Consider the following 23809-nt stretch of genomic DNA (forward strand, 5'->3'; position numbering starts at 1 on the left):
GATAAAAATTTTAAATATTTCAAAAAAGAAATGACTGATGTTAGCCTGGCATAATGGCTCATGCCTATAATTCTAGCAGGAGAGGCTAAGGCCAACAACTATGACAAGTTACACTCTGGACTTTATAGTGCATTTAGAACAGCCTAGGGTACAGAAAAACATAAGAGTACACACCTGTAAACCCATTAGACAGGAAGCAGAGATCTGTCAGACATTCAAGGCTAGCCTGGTCTTCTAGTCAGACAGGTATACATATTGAGAACTTATATCACCAAAACAACAACAACAAACAAAGAAAATATCAATCAAAGCCAAACAAAAACCTCTTCATTATAGGAAACCAAAGTGAGATCTGATTGAGCAGAGGCTTTTCAGTCCACAAACCAGGTGTGCTAGCCCCAATGGCAATCTTAACAACTGTGGTGCTGAGATAACTGGAATGCTGGGGTTCTAAGCCAGAATCAGCTGTAGTATAATATGGAAATAAAACATAAATCCTAACTAATGGATACATACATGCAACTTCCTTTTAGTTGATGCTAGCAGAAATCTTCCCATTTATTTATTATTTTATTTATAGAGGGAGAAAAAGAGGAAAGGGGGAAGGAAAACAGGGATGGAGAGAGGGAGAGAAGGAGGGAGTGAAAGAGGGAGGAGGAAGGGGGAATACACCTCATTTCCTTTAGGACTTGGAAATAAAAACTCATTCACTTAGAGCAAATACCCAGGGCATACCACAAAAACAGGGATATGTGTCAGTGAATGCAAACTGATAACTCAAATCTCCAACTTACTGGTTTATTGAAAGCATGAGGTAGGGGAGGGGGCGGGGCGAAATCTGGAGGCAAAGGAGTCATCTTTTGAAATCATGATGAATAAGAAATCTATACAGACATCTATAGAGTAAGCTTTGCTTTTCTAGCTCAGTTTTCTTCCTTCCTTCCTTCCTTCCTTCCTTCCTTCCTTTCTTCCTTCCATTTTTTAATCTAAAAGATGAAAGACATACACAAAGTTGAAGCAGTCTGTTCAATCACATTGCCAGTAAAAGAACTACAATGAAGAGCCAGGGCATCCAGGCAGGAATGACATTACGTGAATTCTTGATCCCCTAGCCTACATATCAAGGTCACCTGTCATACACACAGCATCTCTTACTTAATAACAAATTCATGGAGTCACTTAACCATCCTGCTGGCCTAACAATAAATTACAAGAGGTAATAAACATGTATGGCTTATTTTCCACTGAGTTCTCAGCATCAAGCAATAGCCGGGTCCTGGGAAGTCCTTTATTAGTTAACACATTCAATGTCCAATATATCTCAAGGTATAAGACATTATTAAAAATTTATATTGGTTTCACTTAAAGATCCCTTCTGGGAGCAAGAGAGTGGCTTAGCAGTTTGACAGTATTTGCTGCTCTCTTAGAGGACTAGCACCCATATGAGGGACACTCTGTAACTCTAGCTCCGGAGAATGCCAGGGAATGTGAAACAGGTTCCCATGCACACACCGTAACAGCATATACACCTACACATAACTAATAATAATAAATCTTTTAGAAGATCCCTTCTAAACATAGAGCACAAACATGACACTTTAAAATTCCATATATATATATATATATATATATATATATATATATATATATAAAATAATTTATACTTTAAAATAGAATCAGCATAGTAAAAATTCAATTCACAAATAAGAATCCTGGCCAAAAAAAAAAAATTGTTTTTTACTAAACATACATGCTATATATGTACATCATGTACATAACAGGTTTTACTAACATTGACAACATATACTTTTCTTGGTCAAATTATCAAAACATAGGACTTACGTATATGGCATTGCATAAAGAACAATATGTTAAATTACTTAAAATGTACTATAAACCTAGTATAAGAACTTTTGACACCAAAGCTTGCAAAAGCAATTATTAAAAGATACAGCAGAGATATTCATTAGGAATTTATTTTTCTATCACCTAAGACATGTGGCTATAACCCAAAAGTAAGACCTCCCATAGATTCTGATTATTAAACATGTAGAGAGTAATTTCAGCTACCTGCTTCTAAACAGGCCTAATATGACAATCTCTTTCCTACTACTTTAGCTACCTGTTTTTAATTATCTATTTCTAAGATTATAGTATATTTACATCATTTCACCCTTCCCTAGCCTCCCTCGTGGTAAAGATGTTACGAATGTTCCTAACTTTACAGTTTTCACTCTTCAGCAGATGAATTTCACAGCCAAGGGTTGAGGGGATAACAGTCTAAGCTAGTGCTAATAAGCACTTCAGTTCTCCAAGATTCACTATTAAGCTTACAAATACTAAAGTATGGGGAGAAAACAAAACAAAGCAAAACAAAAAACCCAAGAACCACAAATCCTAGATATGCAAGTGGGTACCTACATGCAACTTCCTCGCCAGCCGAAATCTTTCCATAGTAATACTGACAGGATAGGTCTTGTTTGTGACAGTGCAGTAAATCCCTTGAAGAGTCCAGGTACGGTGAGGACACATCTGATTTAGGTCACGGTGCTTTATACAGATGAACTCCTCTAAGTTGCTTTTATGACACAGCCAATCACTGTCTTCTACATTACCTAATCTTCCAAGCTGGTAACTACAGCTTGGGGTCAGTGCACTAACCAGTTGTAGACTGTAACAAACACATTTAGAAATACTCAAAGAAGCCAGGTGTTTTGCACTTGGGAGATGGAAACAAGAGAATCAGGAATCCAAGGCCAGCCTCTACTACATAGTGAGTTCAGGCCTTGCTGGGCAGGATCCCATGAAACTTTATCTTTAAAACAAAGTGTAGGGAAAGAAAGGGAGGAGTGAGAGAAGGAAAAATGAGCTGAATGAATGCAGCAACCAGCTTAAAGGAAGTTTTTCTCCATTAGAACAAAGAGAACAAAGTCTAAGTATCCTATGCGTGGATGTTTAGATGTCTGCGTGTGCCTTACTGTATTTAAGTGTCCTATGCGTGGATGTTTAGATGTCTGCGTGTGCCTTACTGTATTTAAGTATCCTATGCGTGGATGTTTAGATGTCTGCGTGTGCCTTACTGTATTTAAGTATCCTATGTGTGGATGTTTAGATGTCTGTGTGTGCCTTACTGTATTTAAGTGTCCTATGTGTGGATGTTTAGATGTCTGTGTGTGCCTTACTGTATTTTTCAGTAAGCTGGAGACCAGTAAGCTTATTACTTAACTCAGCAAAACCCAAATACTTTTATCCTTCAATGTGAACTGTATTATTAATAGGACTGATGGTCATATTGTAGTTTACATACAACCTGAAGGGAAAACAGAAGGAAACAGCACAACTCCAGCTCTTAGGACTCAGAACCCTTTCATACTCTATTCCTGGAGGATTCCCTGTGCTTTTGCTTCTAAGAATTACATCTACCTCTACCATAGCACAAATAAAACTCAAAAGAACTTAACAGTTTATGCAGAATAACAATTAAAAAATGACAGCTTATGGAACACCTTAACGGAAATTAGTGTATCAAAAAACTGTCCAAACTTCAGTGAGCATACTTTCGTGGTTTTGTTTGGTTGAAACAAATTTTCCTTATGTATTCTAAACCAGCCTCAAATTGTTGACCTGCTTGCCTCAGCATCCCAAATGATGGAATGGATGATAATGGTACACTGCCATGCACAGCAAATACTATTTTTCAATTAACAATGGATACTCATATTAATTCAAGTCATTTCGGAGAAGTTAATTACATAGTGAAACCTAAAGCAATTTCAAATGTATATTGCATATAATGTTATCAAAACCCACTTGTATTCTTGTTTTGATTTTTGTTTTGGTGTGTACATCTATGAGAAGAGGGGAGACAGACAAAGTCCTTCATTAAATGGAGTTTGACATTGGCAGGTTAAGTCTCAAAAGATCTCCTGTCTCTGGATGCTAGCACTAGAGTCACAGGTACACACCACCTCTGTTCTTATGTGGATGATGGGAATCCAAACTCAGGTCTTTGTGCTTGCATTGCATCCATGTTACCCACTAAACAGTCTCCTCATCCATTAAAAAAAAAGATATTTATTTATTCTACAGACTAGAATGACAGAAGTCCCAATAATCTTCCTTATTTAACTTCCCAAGTCCCCCAGCATGAGTTTTTGCAATTTCAATGGATATGACACTAGGTATTAGTGCCTTTCTAAATGTATGTATTTCATTACATGGTAAGAAAAATAAAACCATACATCTGTCAATAAAATCAACACCATTTATGATTAAGATCAAGTATTGGTCTGGAATGGGGGAGGGGTATCCCAGAAGCTGTTGCCTGATTGTGGGATATGTTCTTGTAGATGGGCTGCCTTGTCTGGCCTCAGTGGGAGAAGCACCTAGAATTACAGTAACTTGAAGTGCCAGGGTGGAGGGATATGTGGGGGTGAGGGAGGGGCCTGTGAGAAGGGGTAACCAGGAAGTGGAACTGTGAGTGGGAAGTAAAGCAAGTAAGTTTAAAAAAAAAAAAAAAAAAAGAATAGCTGGGCCTGGTGGCGCATACCTTTAATCCCAGCACTCGAGAGGCAGAGGCAGGCGAATTTCTGAGTTCGAGGCCAGCCTGGTCTACAAAGTGAGCTCCAGGACAGCCAGGGCTATACAGAGAAACCCTGTCTCGAAAAACCAAAAAGAAAAGAAATTAAATTTAAAAACAGAGAGAGAGAAAACAAGTATTGAGAAATACCAGTGTCAGGTTGGTAGACACAAGTATTCCAAAATCCTTTTTGCCTGAAAGCCCAGATATTATTACAGAAAAACAAAGCAAAACAAAACACAAATAAACCAAAAAAGCTATTAATTGTCTTACTTACAGGGAGGATCTCTTCATTTATGTTTGAGGAAAAATCTATCAACTGCTACACTGTCAACTGTTCAAGTGAAAATAAGTGCTACACAAGAAAACAGTAGAAGTGTTCAGCATGCATCAAGGCCCTAGTTTCAATTCTCAGCCCCAAGTAAATAAATTCACTTGTTCATTCAGCCATTGATCCATACACTCATCTACTTAATCAACCATGTCCTACTTCTAGAAGCTACTCATTAAAGACTGGGCTATTCAAACATTCTTAATTTCACAAGAGTTCTTTAAGTTACCATGAATGGTCACTACTCAAATCAAGGACTATCCAACCAACACTGCCTTGCTTTATTGTTATTTTAATAAAAATACTTTTAAATACATAAAAATGAGCTGAAAAATCTTTTTTCTATGTGCTTCCTTCCAAATATTACAGAACAAGTCTTCAGGTCTTGGCCTATTGAACTTTCACACGTTGTAAGAAGATGGCGCTCTGGCCCATTGCCAGGCCCCATGAACCCCACATGTTTACTCCCTTGCCCAAGCATGGGTATATTCGTGATCCGGATCTGTCAACCTATCTGTGACCGACCTGAGCTTGTGCCTGGAGCATGTGTGATTCTGATTGGATGAGGTGGGGTGGAGCGAGATGAGGTCAGCGCCGCGAGTACTGTAGGGGAAAAAGCTGCAAGTAAAGAAGCTGCTGCGTGAACCCGCCTTGGTGAACCCGCCTTGGTGTCTCTGCAGGTCGGAGACTGCGGCAACCCGTGAAAATGGCTATAAAACCCGAGCACATAATCCACACACTGTAAAGTCAACTAGCATTTGTCTCTGCACTGTCTGGAAACAGAGACTTGCTATGCAGCCCATTCAGTAACTAAAACGGAGAGGTCTATCTCTTCTGTACAGTAACTAAAACGGAGAGGTCTATCTTACACAGGTTTACATGGTTGGTGTCATAAGATTTGCTTTTTCAAAATCTATGGCATCTATTAATTAGTGACCTGGTGCTCAGGCTTTCTTCTAAGAACCACTACATGTGGGGCTGGAGAGATGGCTCAGAGGTCGAGAGCACTGACTGCTCTTCCAGAAGTCCTGTGTTCAATTCCCAGCCATCACATGGTGGCTCACAACCATCTGTAATGAGATCTGGCACCCCCTTCTGGTATATAGGCATATATGCAGGCAGAACACTGTACATAATAAATTAAAAAAAAAACTGCACGTGGCTGCATTATCTCATCCAAGTTTAATATATTTATCTGTTACAAGGTTTCTCAAGAGCCTTTAATATGTTGTTATAAGTTATGAATTTCTAAAAAGTATGGTTTTTTTTCTCAATTTTATTGGGCTACAAATAGTTTTTGACAGAATCTCCTCTAGACTTCACAGTCTGAGAAATAAATTCCAAGTGAATGTTATAGGGTGGATGCAAAATTTTCTATTTAAGCAAAATATAAGCAAACTTTAACGATACGGAGCTAAACTATGTTAACTTTTAGGACATGTTCTTTAAACAGACCAATTGTTGTGACTTCCAGACAAGCCTGGGCTACATAGGAAGATACAAACAAAACAAACAGGAAAAATATTATGGAAGTAACCCCCTTTAGCTGTCTTCTGAATTCCTTTGAGATTTCAATGTAAAGCTATTTGTATCTCTCCCAGAAAAAACAAACAAACAAACAACTGTTTGGGAGTGATTCATAAGTCCCCAGGTGCAACACCATACATACCTCTATTTTTAAATCAGTTTTAAATACAGTGCTGTATTAGGAGGTACCATTAATATTTTGTATACTAGGACAGAATCCAGAATTCTTTTCATTTAACACTAGTGAAAAAACATCAAAAAGTTCACTGAGGTTCTGAGTCAAAACAAATGAACTGACTCACAAGAATCACCTTTCACAATTAGTAATTAAGAAAACAGCTTTGGAAACTGTTAGGGTGGTTAATTTTCATACAGGCATCTTTTTTAAATAAATAAATCACATTCTCACAAAACAAAAATTTCGTCTTTAAATTCACTTCATACAATAAAAAAATCAAGATTTTTTTTTTTGGACTAACTGTGGACTTGTGGATTAAAGCAACCTCCCTGCATCAGCTTCCCAGGAAGCTCCAACACAAGCATGGCACAGGACGCAACTTCTAGGAGTTTGCAGAGAGCAAGGACGTTTACATTTCCTAAGAGTTGCTGCTAGGGGAAAAAAAGGGGGGGAATTCCAATGTAAGTGGAGAAAAGTAAACAACAAGGAGAAAGAAATTCCATTTTAAATGTACTTCAAAGCAGCACCATGCACTCTAGAGGGGCGAGTTTAATGAAGTTCAAGGCCAGTCTGTTCTCCAGATAGACCCAGAACACATAGCAAGATCCTGTCTCAAAAAAAAGGGGGGGGGGAGGATGTTGGGGAGGGAAGGGGAGGGGAGGGTAAGGGAAGAAAAGGGAAGGGAGGGGAATGGAGGGGGAGGGGAAGGAAGGGGAAGAGAGGGGAGGGGAAGGAATGGGGAGGAGAAGGAAGGGGAAGAGAGGGGAGGGGAAGGGAGGGGGAGGGGAAGGAAGGAGAAGAGAGGGGAAGGGGAAGGAAGGAGAAGAGAGGGGAAGGGGAAGGAGGAAAGGGAAGGGGAAAACCCAGGAAACTTCAAGCATGACCTCAGAATTATATCCACAAGGTCAGTGAAGATTGCTGAAACCCAACCCTCCAGCTCCACTTACACTTTGCCACATTTGCCCTAAAGATGTCTATAGGCATTCATAAGCTCTATATAGTATACTGACATTTGCCTTCCCTCACGTCCCTGTTCTCCCCTCTGCTCGAACTCTAGCCAACGGTACCAAAAGAGTAGTAAAATTTGAAAGATATTTTCGTGGCAAAGTGTAAAATTGTTGTACATCAATAATTTGTTTCAACTCGGTATTGTGGCTCATGACTTTAATCAGGAGGCAGAGGACTTGCTTGAGTTCAAGGACAGCCTGATCTATACAGACCAAATAGGCCTACATAGTAAGATCCTTACGACCCTATCTTTAGCCGGGCAGTGGTGGCATATGCCTTTAATCCCAGCACTTGGGAGGCAGAGGCAGGAGGATCTGTGAGTTCAAGGCCAGTCTACAGAGTGAGTTCCAGGACAGTCAATGCTACACAGAGAAACCCTGTCTTGAAAAACAAAAAACATAAAAATAAGTAAAATTTAAAACTTAAAAAAAAAAAAACTACACACACACAAAGAACTCTATCTTTAAACTAAGAAATATTCTTCCTAGAAAACTCTTATCAAAAGCATCTGTAATTATACAGGAAGACTCAAAGAAAGAAAAACACTACATAAATTTGATTCATTTTCTTGTTAAAGACACTGATTTTTAAACTAAAAGAAATTCTGTGTATTTCCCCAAAATAAAGAATACCAGTAAGCTAATAAACTGACACAGACGTGTGTAACTCCAGCACTCTGGAGGCAGACAGAGGAAGGTAACTAAAATTTCAAGGCTAGCCTGTGCTGAGGAGTGAGTACCAAGCAATCCTAAACTGTATAGTAACACTTGTCTCAAAACGAATTTTTAAATAAATACTAAAGTAGGAAATAATTGTGTATATAAAAGTATAAGAAGCACATGGACACCAAGTTATTAATTATACGTTATAAATAGCTGTAAGAAAAACGTTTCTATCAGCCTTCCTTTTACTCACTCTGTAGAAACCATTCTATACTCCTTCGTTATCAAACAAGTATCGTGTAATTTAAAAATCACCTCCCACCTTGAAAGTAAGTGTACTGTCAAGGGTACAGTCTTAGATTTCTCATCAGAAATGATATATAATCAACAGCTTCTGAGACTGGGCAATCTGACAGAAAATAAGTAATATGATCTTAGAGTCCACAGGCAGAGGAAGGTCTCCACAAAGATGTGAACAGAGTCAGAAGCAAATGGCACTACTACACATAACAGTCTCTGCACAAGAAAGAATTAAGTATTTAAAACAGTAATGCATTTTGTCAAAATATGCTGTAACTCTTCACTTCTACACTGTGAAGGAAAAAAAACACATTAAACACATTAAAATTCAAATAGTATCAGTTCCAGATAAAATGCAAATCTGTATCATAACCACATAATTTCTAAATCTACTCTTATAATATCAGTCATAGCCCAAATTAGCATTTCTCTAGTCATTCAGCCCTCAGCACTGCTACAGCCTGTATCACAATGTCAATCACAGACCCTCTTGATGGTTTAGCATCATCAAAAAACAGAAACAATCTAAACTTTTCCAAATGGCTAAATCTCAACAAAATATGTGATGCTCTCAGGTAAAGAAAGCAAGTCCAAATGTTATTGCTAATGAAAATGTTGTAATAATGATACTACAAAACTAAAAATTACTGAATACAGAAAAGAATAAAAGTATAGGAGGGTAAACAGTACATGTCTATTACTACCCTAGCTGTATGAAAGTCGTGTCACAAAGGTGGCAAGTCAGAAACAACTGACCTGAATGTTCTGCATGTTCTTATGCTTTTGTGTTCTCTCTCTCTCTCTCTCTCTCTCTCTCTCTCTCTCTCACACACACACACACACACACAAAGTGTACAAGCATGTGTAACAAAAAGAATGCTCAAACTATGTGTATCTATCTATAACTAACCAATTGCATTAACCTTATATAACCTTATAAACAAGCCTTAACATAAACAGCCCTTTCTGTAGCTGTAAATCCTATCCAGTTTAAGATCTTATTTGTGGTAAGATAGAGTAAGAAAGAAAGAGGAAGAAAAACAACCCAATACAGGATGTTGACAAGTAGCTACCAAAGTTTAAATATATGTTGGCTAGCACACCACATGCCACTAAAATGTTATACTAGGTTCCTCCAGTGACAGGGTACCCTGGCTTTCAATTTAACCTATTCAACTAATGAGAGTTGAGTATAAGAGCATGCCTGGTCAACAGAAAACCTATGTTCTTAAACCAGCCATCGCCAAGTCTCACTATCAGACACAACTGTCCTCCAATCTAAGACTAGGTTTACATGAACAAGTGACAGGCGTACTGCCTCTCCCTTAACTGTTACAAATCCATGGAGTATAGCCTCAAATTACCAAGAATAAGCCAAAAAGGAAACAGAAGTTCTGGTAATATGCCTGGGATGCCATATATGTAAAAGCTGTCAGTAGTGAAAGCAACTCACAGTTCCCCAAAAGAGGATATTAACAGACTCACAAAAACTAGATTATTTGAATCTTATTCCTTCTAGCCTACTACCTACTTTTTTTTTTCAAAGAAATATTTGTAACAGAATCATGAAATATTTTAACTGGCATCCACAAATTGAATGTAAATGTTCACTCTCAACATGCCGAAATAAACCCTCTGAAAGCAGGGCTCCATCTACCTGGTATGACTATTTTCCAGTACCCAGTATTCATGAGATACTTAGTATCTACAAGGTGAAGCTGGGTAAAGTGAAACATGCCTATAATTCCAGCATTTGAAGTGGTAGCAGGAAGTTGATACAACTTTGATGCCAGTCTGTGTTATGTGGTGAATTCAAAATCAGCCTCAAACACACAGGGAAACCTTCCCTTAGAAAAAGAGAGAGAGAGAGAGAAGAAAGAAAGAAAGAAAGAAAGAAAGAGAGAGAGAGAGAGAGAGAGAGAGAGAGAGAGAGAGAGAGAGAGAGAAAGAAAGAAAGAAAGAAAGAAAGAAAGAAAGAAAGAAAGAAAGAAAGAAAGAAAAAGAGAAAAAGAAAGCCTAAAAAATGAAAGAAATCAGAGAAGCAACCTTTTCATGGGACATTCTCAAAATGCTGAAAAGAAAGCTCCTTAGAAAACACGACTAACAACGACTTATCCAACATTACAAAAATAAGACTTTGATAAATTCCAAATCAAACCTACAATGGTGACATTTTTATTAATGCAAAACAAATGTTGCAGCCAGACATATGGCACAAGCCTAGCATAGATAAGCCTCCCCCTCACCCAGTTCAATCCCTCAAAACAAAAGATAATGCAAGGTCAAGTTTGCCTTCCAATGCTATGGTCAGTGAGAAATCATAATACTAAATTATGAGAGAGATGGGCTCCATCTACAAAGTAATATAAGTGGCCTCCAACGTAACGGCTACTCAAATATTTTTGCATAATTATAAACTTAAGGTGGTATATAAATATGAATTTTAGTCAACTCTTGGTTAGGCCAGTCTATTGTGAAGTAAAAGTTGTAACTGAGGGTTAGACATAGTGGCTCATGCCTATAATGCAAGCACTAGTGTGGCTAAAACAGAAGGATTGTAGCAAGGTTGAGGCCTGCTTAGGGAGGATGTGGGTCCCTGTCTCAAAAAAAAAAAAAAAAAAAGAAAGAAAGAAAGTTATAATTGACAAACATCACAGTATCTCATTTTTATGTTTTCACTTACCAAAGTAAAGTGAGCATGTTCCACCTTCCAAAAAGCAGAACACCCCCCACTATTTTAACCTATTGTCACTGCTGCTTCCAGACTAGAAGCAATTTTATTTCTCTATTATAATTTATTTTGTATTGCTGTTTGGCTTGCATGTATGTCTGTATGAGGGTGTAGCTCCCCTGGAAGAGGAATTACAAACAGCTGTAAGCTGACAAGTGGGTGCTGGGAAATGAACCTGGGTCCTATGAAAGAGCAGCCAATGCTCTTAACAACTGAGCCATCTCTCCAGCCCCTTATTTCTATTATTAATTTCTGTAAGTTTATTATTGCCAAGTTTTATCCTCCCAAAGACTTAGGATAGATACTCTTAGATACTCTCCTATCATGGTACTAATATCAGAAATGAGAGTTCCTTGCCACCTGTTTGTCCCCTATCCTGTCCCTTATTGTAGACACACACCCACACCCCTCTGAATGAAGCTTCTATAGGGAAAAACTGCTTCTACTCTGGACACTACAGAATAAATTCTCAATAAGCTACTGCACAGAATGCATGCATGGATGGATGGATGGATGAATGGCAATGGCCTTATTCTGTATGACGACTTCTGCCTAAATAGACTGTGTTAGAGAATATATCATTTTTACCCAGGTTTATGAAAACTGATACTGTTTACTGTTCAGCTGAAAATGTGCAAATAAGGTTAAGAACAAGCAACAGTGTATTTGACAGATAGTTTTGGAGAAGGTCCTGAAGGTTCATTCAAAGGCCATAAAAAGAATCCTTAGGAGTTCCCAGTACTTCATCACTGTGACCCATCAAACCCATAACCACTACAGAACTTCACAGTCTTAAGACCCAAGTTTTCCTTTATATTTAAAGAGCTTATATTGAATACTGTGAAGTAATGAATGATCACCACCCACGGCTTCCACAATAACCTTTAAAGTAACGAGGGAACCTTAAGGAAAATTCTACCAAAAAAAAAAAAAAAAAAAGGCAAAATGTCCCTTTCCTTGTTTTGAAAAGACTGGAAAATTCATCCCTGCAACCTTCCCTCCCATTTCACTGGTCAGAGTAAAAATTGGAAGGAGGAAAATTAGTACCACCACATCCTTTGAGTCAGAGACTTTGAAAGAAGAAGGCAGTTTCTTATGTAGGGCACATACATGTTCCTGTTTCTAGAGAACGGGCCACTGGTGTGCCCCCCGCCCCCTCCCCCGTCTAAATGAGAGTCCCGTTTCCGCGCGTCCCAAGTCCGCCCTTACTCAGGCTGCTTGCACTGGGAAAGCGGGATCGGCTGGACTGGGGACGCGCAGCGCAGAGCACTGGGGTCTCTCTCGGTCCATTCTCTTTCTATGGAGCCCGGAGGAGGACACTGCACTCACGGTCCTTCTCCTGGGCCTGCGACCCAATACGCCACAGAGCGCCGGCCCCGACGGCCGGTCCCGACTCCGGCCACAGGCTGAAGGCGGCGGCGGCGGCGGCGGCAGGAACAGCAGCCTGGGCTGAAGGACGGCAGCGTCCACGCGGCAGGAGAACACGGCTCCCGGCGCCGCGCGTCTGAGAGCCGGGCACTGCGGCGGCGGACACACGCGTCCTCGGGAGAGGCGTCCCCGAGGGCTCGAAGCCGGCCGTCCCCTGCGACCCCCGCCACACAAAGGCGACGGCGGCGCGCAGGCCGCCGGCAGCCCAGCCGCGACGCCGTCTTTGTCTGCGGGCCTCGGCCTCCCCGCTCCTTACCCGCGTGAGTAGCGGTCTCATCTGCTCGCCAGCCCCGTCTGCCTCCATGGCCCGCCCCGGAGCTCTGAGAGGCCGCGACCGCAGCAGAGACGGGCACGCGGAGGGAGACGCTGTGCGGAGCGCTGGCCGCCGAGAGCTGGCCCCGGAGTGCGGCGACCGCTGCGAGCGCGGGACGTTCTCCCGGAGAAAGAGGCAACGGCGTGCCGCGAGGACTGAGACCGGCAGAGGACGCGGCGCGGAGGAGGCAGCGGCGCCCGGGCGGGGGCGGGGCGGGGGCGGGGCTGGGGGCGGGGGCGGGGCGCGCTCCGGCACGCCCCCCCCGGAGCACGCCCCCTGCCTGTTTGGCACCAGGACCGGCGTCGAACGACCGCCTCCAGTGGCTAAGGGGCTTGGAGGTAGGGCGGAGGCAAAAGCAGACAGACATTCGTATCAGCCAATCAGCATCTCAGAAGGGTCTGTCGCCCCCGCCCCCCAGGTCAGTTTCCCGGAGGCCCCGCCCCTCTTTGTAAAGACTTAATTGACCGAGACTGAGAGTGGAACTCGGTTTTTTGAATCGGAAGTTCTACAGACTTTCGAAGTGGAATGGGGTCATCACCCCATTCAGCTCCTCACCACGTGTTTTACAAACAGGAAAGAAACAGGACGACGCCAAATTCATTCTCTGCCTCTGCAAGTTTCTCTCCTAGTGGTAACTCTATCGTGGACCCTGTAAAAGAGGGGATACATTTAGCAACTTGTACTCCCTGCACTGGCCTAGTGCCACAACCCATCCCACTCTTGGGTCGACCCTATAGGTAGAGTGCTTGTCTAATATCTACCTGAGTGTGTACGTGATGGTCTCCATCACAAATGGACATTGAAGGATTAAATACATTTCTGTCCCTTTGTGAAGGTGTGTCACTTGTGGTGTGCTTATCACTATTGTTAACAGGATATTGATAAAGACAATAAAAGAGCCCGGCAGTGGTGGTGCACGCCTTTAATCCCAGCACTTGGGAGGCAGAGACAGGAAGATTTCTGAGTTCTAGGCCAGCCTGGTCTACAGAGTGATTTCCCAGAACAGCCAGGGTTACACAGAGAAACCCTGTCTCAAGGAAAAAAAAAAAAAAAAAAAAAAAGACAATAAAAGGTTGAGCTGAGAAAATCTAAATTCGACTATGGAAGGAAATACTTATCATCAGGTCAAGACTCATCCCTAGCCCATTACCAATAAATAGCAAAGTGTAGTGGGTACTGCTTTGGGTCCCAGACCCCTCCCTGGTTTGTTCTAAATTTCCCAGAGAGGTACAGGGCAGGCTCGCACACGACTGTCCAAGAACAGGTGTGCTTCCATTAATAACAGCTACCATTTGAAAAGATCTAGAATTACAGTGACATTTTGCAAATATGTCCCCTCTTTAATCCACACAATACTATAAAGTATATTTGTGTGTGATTTGACTGTGTCCCCTAAAAAAAACTGCATTGGAAACTTAATCCCCAATGCAATGGTGTTGAGAAATAGGCTATTTAGGACACAAGGCCTTTTCGGAGTTCATGAGCACATTATAAACCACGGGTCTGGGACTGTAAAGGTGCCCCTTGCTCTCTCACAAATCAGACCTTCTGCTCTCAGATTCAGGTTGACAGGAAGAAGTTTCTCTCATGAAATGCAGTCCTCCCACCATCTTCAGAGCTGTGAGAAATTTTTTTCTTTATAAATTACTCAGATTATATTATTCTATATAACCACACCAAATAGAGTAGAATAGTGTTATGTTCCCATTTTACAGATAAAAGAAGTGGAGACTTATAGAAATAAGTAACTCAGGGTTCTACTACGTAGATTTCTTCTGTGCCATTCTAATACCTCACTATAATTTTAAAAGATGTCAGTAAAGGAAGAGAAGTGAAAAGAAAATGAAAGGGAATAATTGATTGATCAATGAATTTGTTGATGTTGTTTTGTTTTTTCTGTACTAGGAATTTAAACTAAGGCCTCACTCTGACCAGACAAGTATTGAACTACTGAGCAATATCCCCCAGCCTATGAATACACTTTATATTGAAGAAGGGGTCTGACTTCCTGGATAAAGTAGTTGCCCAGCAAGCATGAGAACCAAGTTCAGATGCCTATAACTTACATGAGAGACAGGCAGGTGTTCTAGTTACTTGTAATCCTAGTACTTGGACATCAGAGAACAATGATCTCCCAAACAAGCCAGCTTCCTAGACTTGTCCATCACATATTCTGGGTCCAACTGAGCAACCCAGGCTCAACAAATAAATGTGGAGAGTGATTGAGAAAGACACCAACCTCAGCTTTATACCTCTGCTTGCATACATTATATGCACATATATCTCCACATACATGTTCCCACAGACATAAGGAACAAGCATACACGCACATACACAAAGAATTTTTTCTCAACTCTCTTATAGCAAAATATATAACATCAAAGTTGGACAGGATAGAAAGAAAACAGAAAGAAAAGAACTCAAAAGAAGGCACAAGAATCATAGACCCACTCTATTGCACACTAAGGAATCTTACAATGCTGCTTCATTCTCTGAATTCATACGAGCTTTGGTCATATTGATTTAGAGAGCCTTGTTTTCTTGGTATCCTCCATCACCTCTGGCTCTTAGACTCTTTCTCAGCCCCAAGAAGAGACATTTGATGGAGAAATTCCATTTAGAGCTATGTGTTACAAGGTCTCTCTCTCTCTCTCTCTCTCTCTCTCTCTCTCTCTCTCTCTCTCTCTCTCTCTCTCTCCCTCTCTCTCTTTCTCTCTCCCTCTCTCATAGGCACCGTAGGGATCATAGGTCCCTGAGCAATGTAGTCTCTGGCTCTTGATCACCCAAGCAGTGTTAGGTATGAATTCCATCTTGCAGAGTGTCCCTTAAGTTACTTGGTTGGTTACTCTCACAAACTCTGTGCTGCCATTTCACTAACATATCTTTTAGGCACATCATTGTAGATCAAAGGGTTTGTGGCTGGCTTGTTGTTTTAAGTTTCTGTTTTGATAGCCTGCCCAGTACCTTCCTGTAACCAAAGACCCTAGAACGTTGGGATGAAGGTTCTATGTAGGCTGCAACCCAACTTCTCCATGTTCAATGAGTTATATTGGTGTTGTCTTCAGCAATGGGGCCTGACTTTCAGTTTGTGAAGAGAAATCTGTTGTCTTGGCAACAGCCTGGGTTGTGTGAAATTTTTGATGGGAGCTCTTTGGCCAACAGCTCAATTAGCTTGTAAACTAATCTTGGTACTGGAAGCTCTTTTGGTGACAAGAGACAACCAGTAGGGGTTCTGTTTCCCCACTATTTGGCAATTTCATGGATGAACAAGTGTTCCTGTGGTAGAATGAAGTGTCCTTTGGATATATGCCAAAGAGTAGTAGAGCTAGATCTTGAGGTAGATTGACTCCCATCGTCCTGAGGAGCTGCCATGCTGATTTGCACAGTGGCTGTACAAGTTTGCACTCCTCCCAGGAGTGGGTGAGTGGTTCTCTTACTCTACATCCTTGCCAGCATGAGCCTTTGCTTGTTTTGATGATCTTACCCATTCTGACAAGTATAAGATAAAATCTCAAAGTAGTTTTGATTTGCATCTCTCTGATGGCTAAAAATGTTGATCATTTCTTTAAGGATTTCTCAGGCATTTGTGTTTCCTCTATTGAAAATTCTGTTTAGATATGTACCCCCCCCCATTTTTTTTAATTTTATTTTATTTTATTTGGTTTGGTTTTGGCTGTCCTGGAACTCACTATGTAGACCAGGCTGGCCTTCAACTCAGAAATCCACCTGCTTCTGACTCCCAAATGCTGAGATTAAAGGTGTGTGCCACCACTGCCCGGCTCTGTACCCCTTTTTAAAATTGTATTATTTTCTTGATATTTTGCTTTTTAGTTCTTTATATATTTTGGATACTAGCCCTCAACTGGATGTGTAGTTGGTAAAAATCTTTTCCCATTCTATAGACTGCCGATTTGTCCAAATGACAATGTCCTTAGCCATGCAGAAGCATTTCAGGTTCATGAGGTCCCCTTTAGTTGTTGATCTTAGTGTCTGTGCTATTGGTGTTCTGTTCAGAAAGGTTTTTCCTGTACCAATTCATTCAAGGCTGTTCCCCACTTCCTCTTCTTTCAGTTTCAGTGTGTCACGTTTTATGCTGAGGTCTTGGGTCCATTTGAAGTTGATTTTTTCCCCTCCAGGGAGACAAATAGGGATCTACTTGGATTCTTCTACCTGCAAACATTCAGTTTCTCCAGCATCATTGTTGAAAATGCTGTCTTCCTTGCCCGGCGTGGTGGTGCATGCCTTTAATCCCAGCACTTGGGAGGAAGAGGCAGGCGGATTTCTGAGTTCGAGGCCAGCCTGGTCTACAGAGTGAGTTCCAGGACAGCCAGGGTTACACAGAAGAAACCCTGTCTTGAAAAACCAAAAAAAAAAAAAAAAAAAGGAAGGAAGGAAGGAAGGAAGGAAGGAAGGAAGGAAGAAAGAAAGAAAGAAAGAAAGAAAGAAAGAAAGAAAGAAAGAAAGAAAGAAAGAAAGAAAGAAAGAAAGTGCTGTCTTCCAATGTGTATTTTTGGCCTCTTTATCAAAAATTAGGTGTACCTGGGTTTGTGACTTTCTGGCTGGCTCTTCAATTCCATGGATCACCGTGTCTGGTTTTTGGCAAATACCATGCTGGTTTTATTACTATACCTTTGCAGTAGAACTAGAAATTGGGAATGGAAATACCTCCTGCAGTTCTTGTATTATTCAGGATTGTTTTAACTCTCTTGGAATTTTTGTGTTTACATACACAGCTGAGAAAAATTCTTTTAAGATCTGTGAAGAATTGTGTTGGAATTTTGAGATTGCATTGAATTATTTTTTATTACTTTTAGTAGGATGGACGTTTTTACTGTGTTAATCCTACTGATGTATAAGCACGGGAGATCTTTCTATCTTCTGATATCTTCTTCAGTGACTTGACATTTTTATCCTACAAGTCGTTCACTTGCTTGATTAGATTCACCCGAAGATATTTTACATTATTTGAGGCTATTGGGAAAGGTGGTGTTTCGCTGATTTCTTTCTCAGTCTGTTTGTCATTTGTACAAAGGAGGGCTACTCTTTTTTTTTTTTTTTTTTTTTTTTTTTTTAAGCTAACTTTGTATCCAGCTACTTTGCTGAACGTGTTTATCAGCTGTAGGAGTTTCCTGCTGGAATTCTTAGGTCATTTATGTATGCTATCTTATCATATAGAAACTAAGAACTGTGACTTCCCTTCCTACTTGTGTCGCCTTTATCTCCAGTTGTCTTACTGCTCTAGCTGAGATTTCAAGTACTATAATGTACTATAATGAATGGGTATGGATAGAGTGGACATCCTCGTCCTGTTCCAGACTTTAATGGTTTTGCTTTGAGTTTCTTTCCACATCCCTTGCATCCCTAATCTCTTCAGGACCTTTATCATGAAGTGATGTTAAATTTTGTCAAAGACTTTTCTGCATCTAATGAGATGATCATGTGGTTTTGTCTTTCAGTTTGTTTATTGGATTACATTGATCATATGGATGATATTTTTGATGGGTTCTTGAATTTATTTTTGCAAGTATTTTTGCTTCTATGCTCATAAGAGTAATTTGTCTGTAATTCTCTTTCTTTGTTGGGTCTTTATGTGGTTTGAATATCAGAGTATCTGTGACATCATAACATGAATTGGATAATGTTCCTTTTGTTTTTATTTTGGGAAATAATTTAAGGAGTATTGGCATTAACTCTTTTTTGAAATTCTAGTAGAATTCTGCAATAAAATCTTCTAGCCTAGCCCCAGGCTTTGTTCTTTTTCTTTTCTTTCTCCTCCCTCCCCTCCTCCCATCTTTTAATGACTGCTTCTGTTTTACTGGGAATTGTAAGTCTATTCAAATTACTTAGTTGATCTTGATTTAACTTTGGTAAGTGGTATGTATCATGAAAATTAGTCCTTTTTTAAAAATTTTTCCAATTAGTGGAGTATAGGTTTTTAAAGTATATCCTTATGATTCTTCAGCTTTCCTTGGTACCTGTTGTTCTGTCCCCTTTTTATTTCTAATTTTATTAATTTGGATATTTTCTTACTGCTTTTTAAGTTAATTTCAATAAGAGCCTTTTAATCTTATTGAATTTCTCAAAGAACCAACACTTTGTATCATTAATTCCTTGGGGTTTGTTGTTTGTTTGTTTGTATCTATTTATTGATTTCAGTGCTGAGTTTGATTATTTCTTGCCATTTAATTCTTTTGGGTGTGATCTCTTTGTCGTTGTTATTGTAGAGCTTTCAGGTGTGCTGTTAAGTTGCTAGTATGTTCTGAGAAGCCTGAGAGGTGGAAGTTGGGGAACTGATAGAGACACAAGATTCTCAGTATCAAAGAAAAGCCAACCCTAACTAAAGAAACGGCTTTGATGGTAGTCTATAGAGTCAGACTACAGGGCCAGAATTGCACTAGAGTGGAGTCCACATGCAGAAGAAAAAAGCCAGAACTGGACGCAGACAAACAATCAGAAGAGTAGAAGGATAATGGGGCCTAAAGACAAAAGGAGAACCTGTAGATGGCAATTCAAGTAGGCCTCATGAACAGTGGGATACAAGCCAAGCTGACACTTTTAGGACAGTGAAGTTCTTTGTCTGTAGCTTCTTAATCCACACTGGGTGGTCAGATAAAAGTCAGAGGGGGTGAGGTAGGGGAAGGGAGGGATCACCATTGCAGTACTAGGTATTCATCTCTTTACGGGATTCAGGTGAGGGAGTTGTGCCCCTTTCTTGGTCTGGTGTGCCCAGTAAACTCTCTGCCCTGATTTCTTGAAAATACTTTAATACACCTACGTGCCCCTCACCCAATTCACCTCAAATAAACTGGAGTTGAGAAATAAGTAAGTCCCAGAAATAAGTCATCTATCAATCTACCCCATCTGTGTGGTACTGCTTACGTGGCTACCTAAATGTGACATCATTCTCATACTGAAAATGAGGCTCAAAGCTGGTTGTTAAAGGGAGTCTCTCAGAGCTAGGCACAGGCTGAAAGAATACTTTTGAACAAAATAAAGTAACTTCAGACAAGGCACAGCCTGGTCTCAGACAGAAATAGCAGTAATATCAGTGATAAAGCTGCCAACTGTGGCTGGGAACGCTTGGAACTGATTCTCTCTGGGCTCCTAGTTATGACTTTAGGTGAATCATCTCCCCTTAACAACGTTCAGAAGCTCTTTTGGGAATAAATGCAGTTTCCTTACAGACTTGCAATAATGGTTGGTTAAATGCAACAGTTTAAGAACAGATCATGCACACTGTTATCCTACTGGAAGACACACTGGGGAGAGGTGAGCACAAAGGAAGGACTGTGGATCTCAGACTCCTGAGGAAGAAACTTTGACTCTTCCTTCCCTGTGCCCTTCTGCTAACTAATCCTTAAGGTGAGGCTGAAGTCCCCTCCCTGAGGCATGGCATTCTAAACTCCAAAGAGAACATCACCTAAGTAATTAAACTATTAAGTGTGAAATTATTCTTCAGATTCAAAGAGCAGAGAACCTCTATCGACCTTACTCACTCTAATTTTGTAAAAGCAAATATGTATGTTTTAGAAAAACATGGGAAAAGAGCCTAGTGTGGTACCTTTAGTTCTAGCACTCTGAAGAGAAGCAAGAAGATTGCTCAAATATAGCTTCGTCTACATAGAGATTTGTGCCAGCCAAGGTTACATAGCTGAAACTCTGACTCAAAACACACAAGCAAACAAACAAACAAAAACAGATGAAACATAGGAAAAGTTGACAGTGTGATAGCATATGCCCATAATCCCAGAGTGCAGGAGTATCACAATGCTATGCACTAAATACATATTGAAAAGAAGAACACTAGTGGAATGAACCACAGGAGATGGACTATGTTGCAGAAACACATTTACAATTTGATATTCATTAAAAAAAAATGACTCCTCACCTGTACCCACAAGATAGTTAAAGCAGGAGGAAAGTCTGGTGTCTCTTCATTCATTTTTATTGTGGATAATCCACCGGAGAAGACCACTTGGGATTTTAAACCAATTGAAAGTCTTTGTTAGCTGCCCAATGACTACACTGGGTGTTTGGGATCCTAGTGTAGTCCTGAACCTTTCTCAGGGTAGACTTTTAAGCTCAAAACCCCATACCCTGAACTGACATACTTGAGTTAACACGTTAGCCAGCAGCTGAACTGCAGAAGCCGAAAAGGAAGGAAGGGGGTGGTGGAATGACACATTCTGGATGACCTATAAGAGATCCTGTCCCTTCTTACTCCCGTCTATTTTTCCCTCCCTAGTAAAGCCTCTGTACTGCTGAGCTCCTGGAAAATCGGGCTTTGAACTTTGAGACTCTCTGTTTTCTCCAGATTGCCAGCCCTTCAATAAACCTGATTCCACTCCGCAATGCCTAGTCTCATCTCTAAAGGATTGGTCTTCTACATGCAAGTAGTCTGGAACTTAACACAAAACACAAAGGAAATTGTACTCCCAACCCCCTTCCCTGGTACAAACTTACAGGTGATGGCTCATGCCTATTATCACATCGAGCAAGAGGCTAAGACAATTATCAATTTAAGGCCAGCTTGGGCTCCACTAGAGACACTGTCAAAAACAAAAACTTAATAAACAAATATTTTTGGCAACTATGAGTATGTCCATCATCAACAGAAATTGGCTAAATATATTTTAGAACTCCAAATGATGAAGTGCAATTTACTTGTTACGAAGCCCGATGACTCCTGAAACCCATAGAGTAGAAGGAAGAAACTGATTCCCTCAAGTTGTCTTGTCTCTGTACCTGCATGCTGCCATATTCCCTACCTCGTACTAAATAAAATGCAAGCTTTACAAATTTAAAGAATTATCCAGACATGGTAGTACAGACCTTTAATTGAGGCACACTGGAGTCTGATATGGGACAATTAGAAGGAGTTCAAGGACATCTTCAGCTACACTGTGTTTCTTGTCAGCCAGAGCTACATTGACAGACACTAAAAAAAAAAAAAACCTTACATAGATGGCAGTTCCCCAGCAGGTAGTGCTATTTGGGGAGGCTGTGGAACCTTTAGGAGTTGGACCCAGCAACTAAAAGTAGGTTGATAGTAGCTGGTCTTTAAAAGTTTCAGCTCCACCCTTCTAGCCATGGAATCCTGCTAGTCAGCTGGAGGCTGAATAACCACGAACTGACTGTCCAAAACTGCACCAAAAGCAATCTTTTGTCTCTTAAGTTGTTTCAGTCAGACATCATATCACAGTAATGTTCAAGTAACTGATACAGAACCATAACTAGTGGATGAACTTTATGGAAATGCCTCAATAAATCTAACCTAGAAGCCAAAGATGAGATTGGTAGGCCGCTCTTTCATTCACTTGATTTGACCTGTCTGTGGTTCTGCAAGCTTTATTATGCTTTGCTTTGAAACACAATACCACACCATCCTTAATAACATAATTATAATTTCAGTTGTCACCTTTTAGTTATCTTAGGATTTATTGTTGTTTGTGGCAAGATCTCAAGGTGGCCTTGATTCTCCAGCCTCCACTCCCCAAGTGCTTAAATTGTAGGTGTGCTTTGCCTCTTTCTGCAGGTTTCTTGCCAACTGTGTATCTGTTTCTAGTTTCTTTTTGCACATATGTATACAGAAGTAACTACACTTATTAAAAATGAAGCCTGGAAGTACTCATACACTTAAGTAACAGCGAGTTATAAAGGACCCTATTCAGGCTAAGAACCCATTGTTCTTTTGTAGTTCTGATTATTTAAAGGCAGTACAAAGTCATTGACCCTCTAGACTTCTCAGTGGTCAGCTTGAATGTTGTAATGTAGCTTTGAATAACAAGAGAGAGTAAAGAAGTGTGTGTTGGTCCACTCCCGAGATGTTCCAGCATAAAGATGCCATGTGCTTAGATTTAGGCAATTGTCTTTAAAACAGTCCAATTTGGTCATACCTAAGTATAGCTAGGTGTGGTTTATGATCCAGTTACTTTCAGGAGATGGTTCATCTTTGGCAATTGAAGCATTAAATAGATCTCTGTTGTCCATTTTACATAAGTAATACCACTTCTTACATAGAGCAACGTTTTCTTCAGTAACCCTCTCATGAAAGTGTCCTCAATGAAGTCTCTGAAGCAGTGCAACAAGCTCAGAGAAAAACCCTGCACTGATGAAAGGAAACCTAATGTCCTGGGGCCCATTTGAAGAAACAGGAAGGTGTAATAGGCATTTAGGGAACCAGAAATCAAAGGAAAAAAAATGTCTTACTGTGGAAGTACAATTCTCAAAACACAGTGTTATCATTCATTAAGGTGTAAGTTATTGCTTGAAGCTGGGTATGGAGGTGTGTGCCTATAGTACGAAAATTAAAGATGTGGAGGTAGGGAAATCATGAATTGGAGGCTGATTTTCAAGCACTACATAGGGAAATACTATATTTAAAAAAGTGGAAAAAGAGATGGAGGAGCAGGAGGAAGGGGAGAATAGGACGAGGAGGAAGAGCAGGAGGAAGAGGGGCAGGCGGCCACCAGATGTGGTGGCATAGGTCAGTAATGCCAATTATTCAGTAGGTTTAATTAAGAGGATCATAAATTAGAGGCCACCCTTGGCCTACAGATTAAGTTTTAAGGGGTTGGAGGTATGAATCAATGATAGAACACTTACCCACAAGGATGGTAGTTCTAGGTTCAACCACTGCGATCTAAAACTGTCAAAGAAGAGTCAAGAGTCTTGGAGCACACCTTTAATTCCAGAACTTAAGGCAGAGGTAGGCAGATCTCTGTGAGTTCAAGGGCAGCCTATTTTACATAC

General features: G+C 40.5%; 1 protein-coding gene across 5 annotated transcripts in view; it reads right to left on the minus strand.

Moving 5' to 3' along the window:
* The window catches only part of Slc4a7 (solute carrier family 4 member 7), a 92569-nt gene extending 79334 nt beyond the window's left edge, over nt 1-13235 (minus strand). For 3 of the 5 annotated variants that reach the window (XM_029468783.2, XM_029468784.2, XM_021181294.2), the window contains exon 1: nt 13001-13234. In XM_029468783.2, coding sequence (XP_029324643.1) covers nt 13001-13048 — 48 coding nt within the window. In that variant the 5' untranslated portion in view covers nt 13049-13234. Of the gene's footprint in view, nt 1-13000 lie in introns of all 5 variants that reach the window. The other 2 variants (XM_029468782.2, XM_021181295.3) reach the window with 1 other exon arrangement.
* Between the last annotated feature and the right edge of the window lie 10574 nt (nt 13236-23809).

The sequence above is a fragment of the Mus caroli genome, unplaced genomic scaffold (assembly GCF_978045245.1).
Source record: "Mus caroli unplaced genomic scaffold, Mus_caroli_1 scaffold_12, whole genome shotgun sequence".
Taxonomy (NCBI): Eukaryota; Metazoa; Chordata; class Mammalia; order Rodentia; family Muridae; genus Mus; species Mus caroli.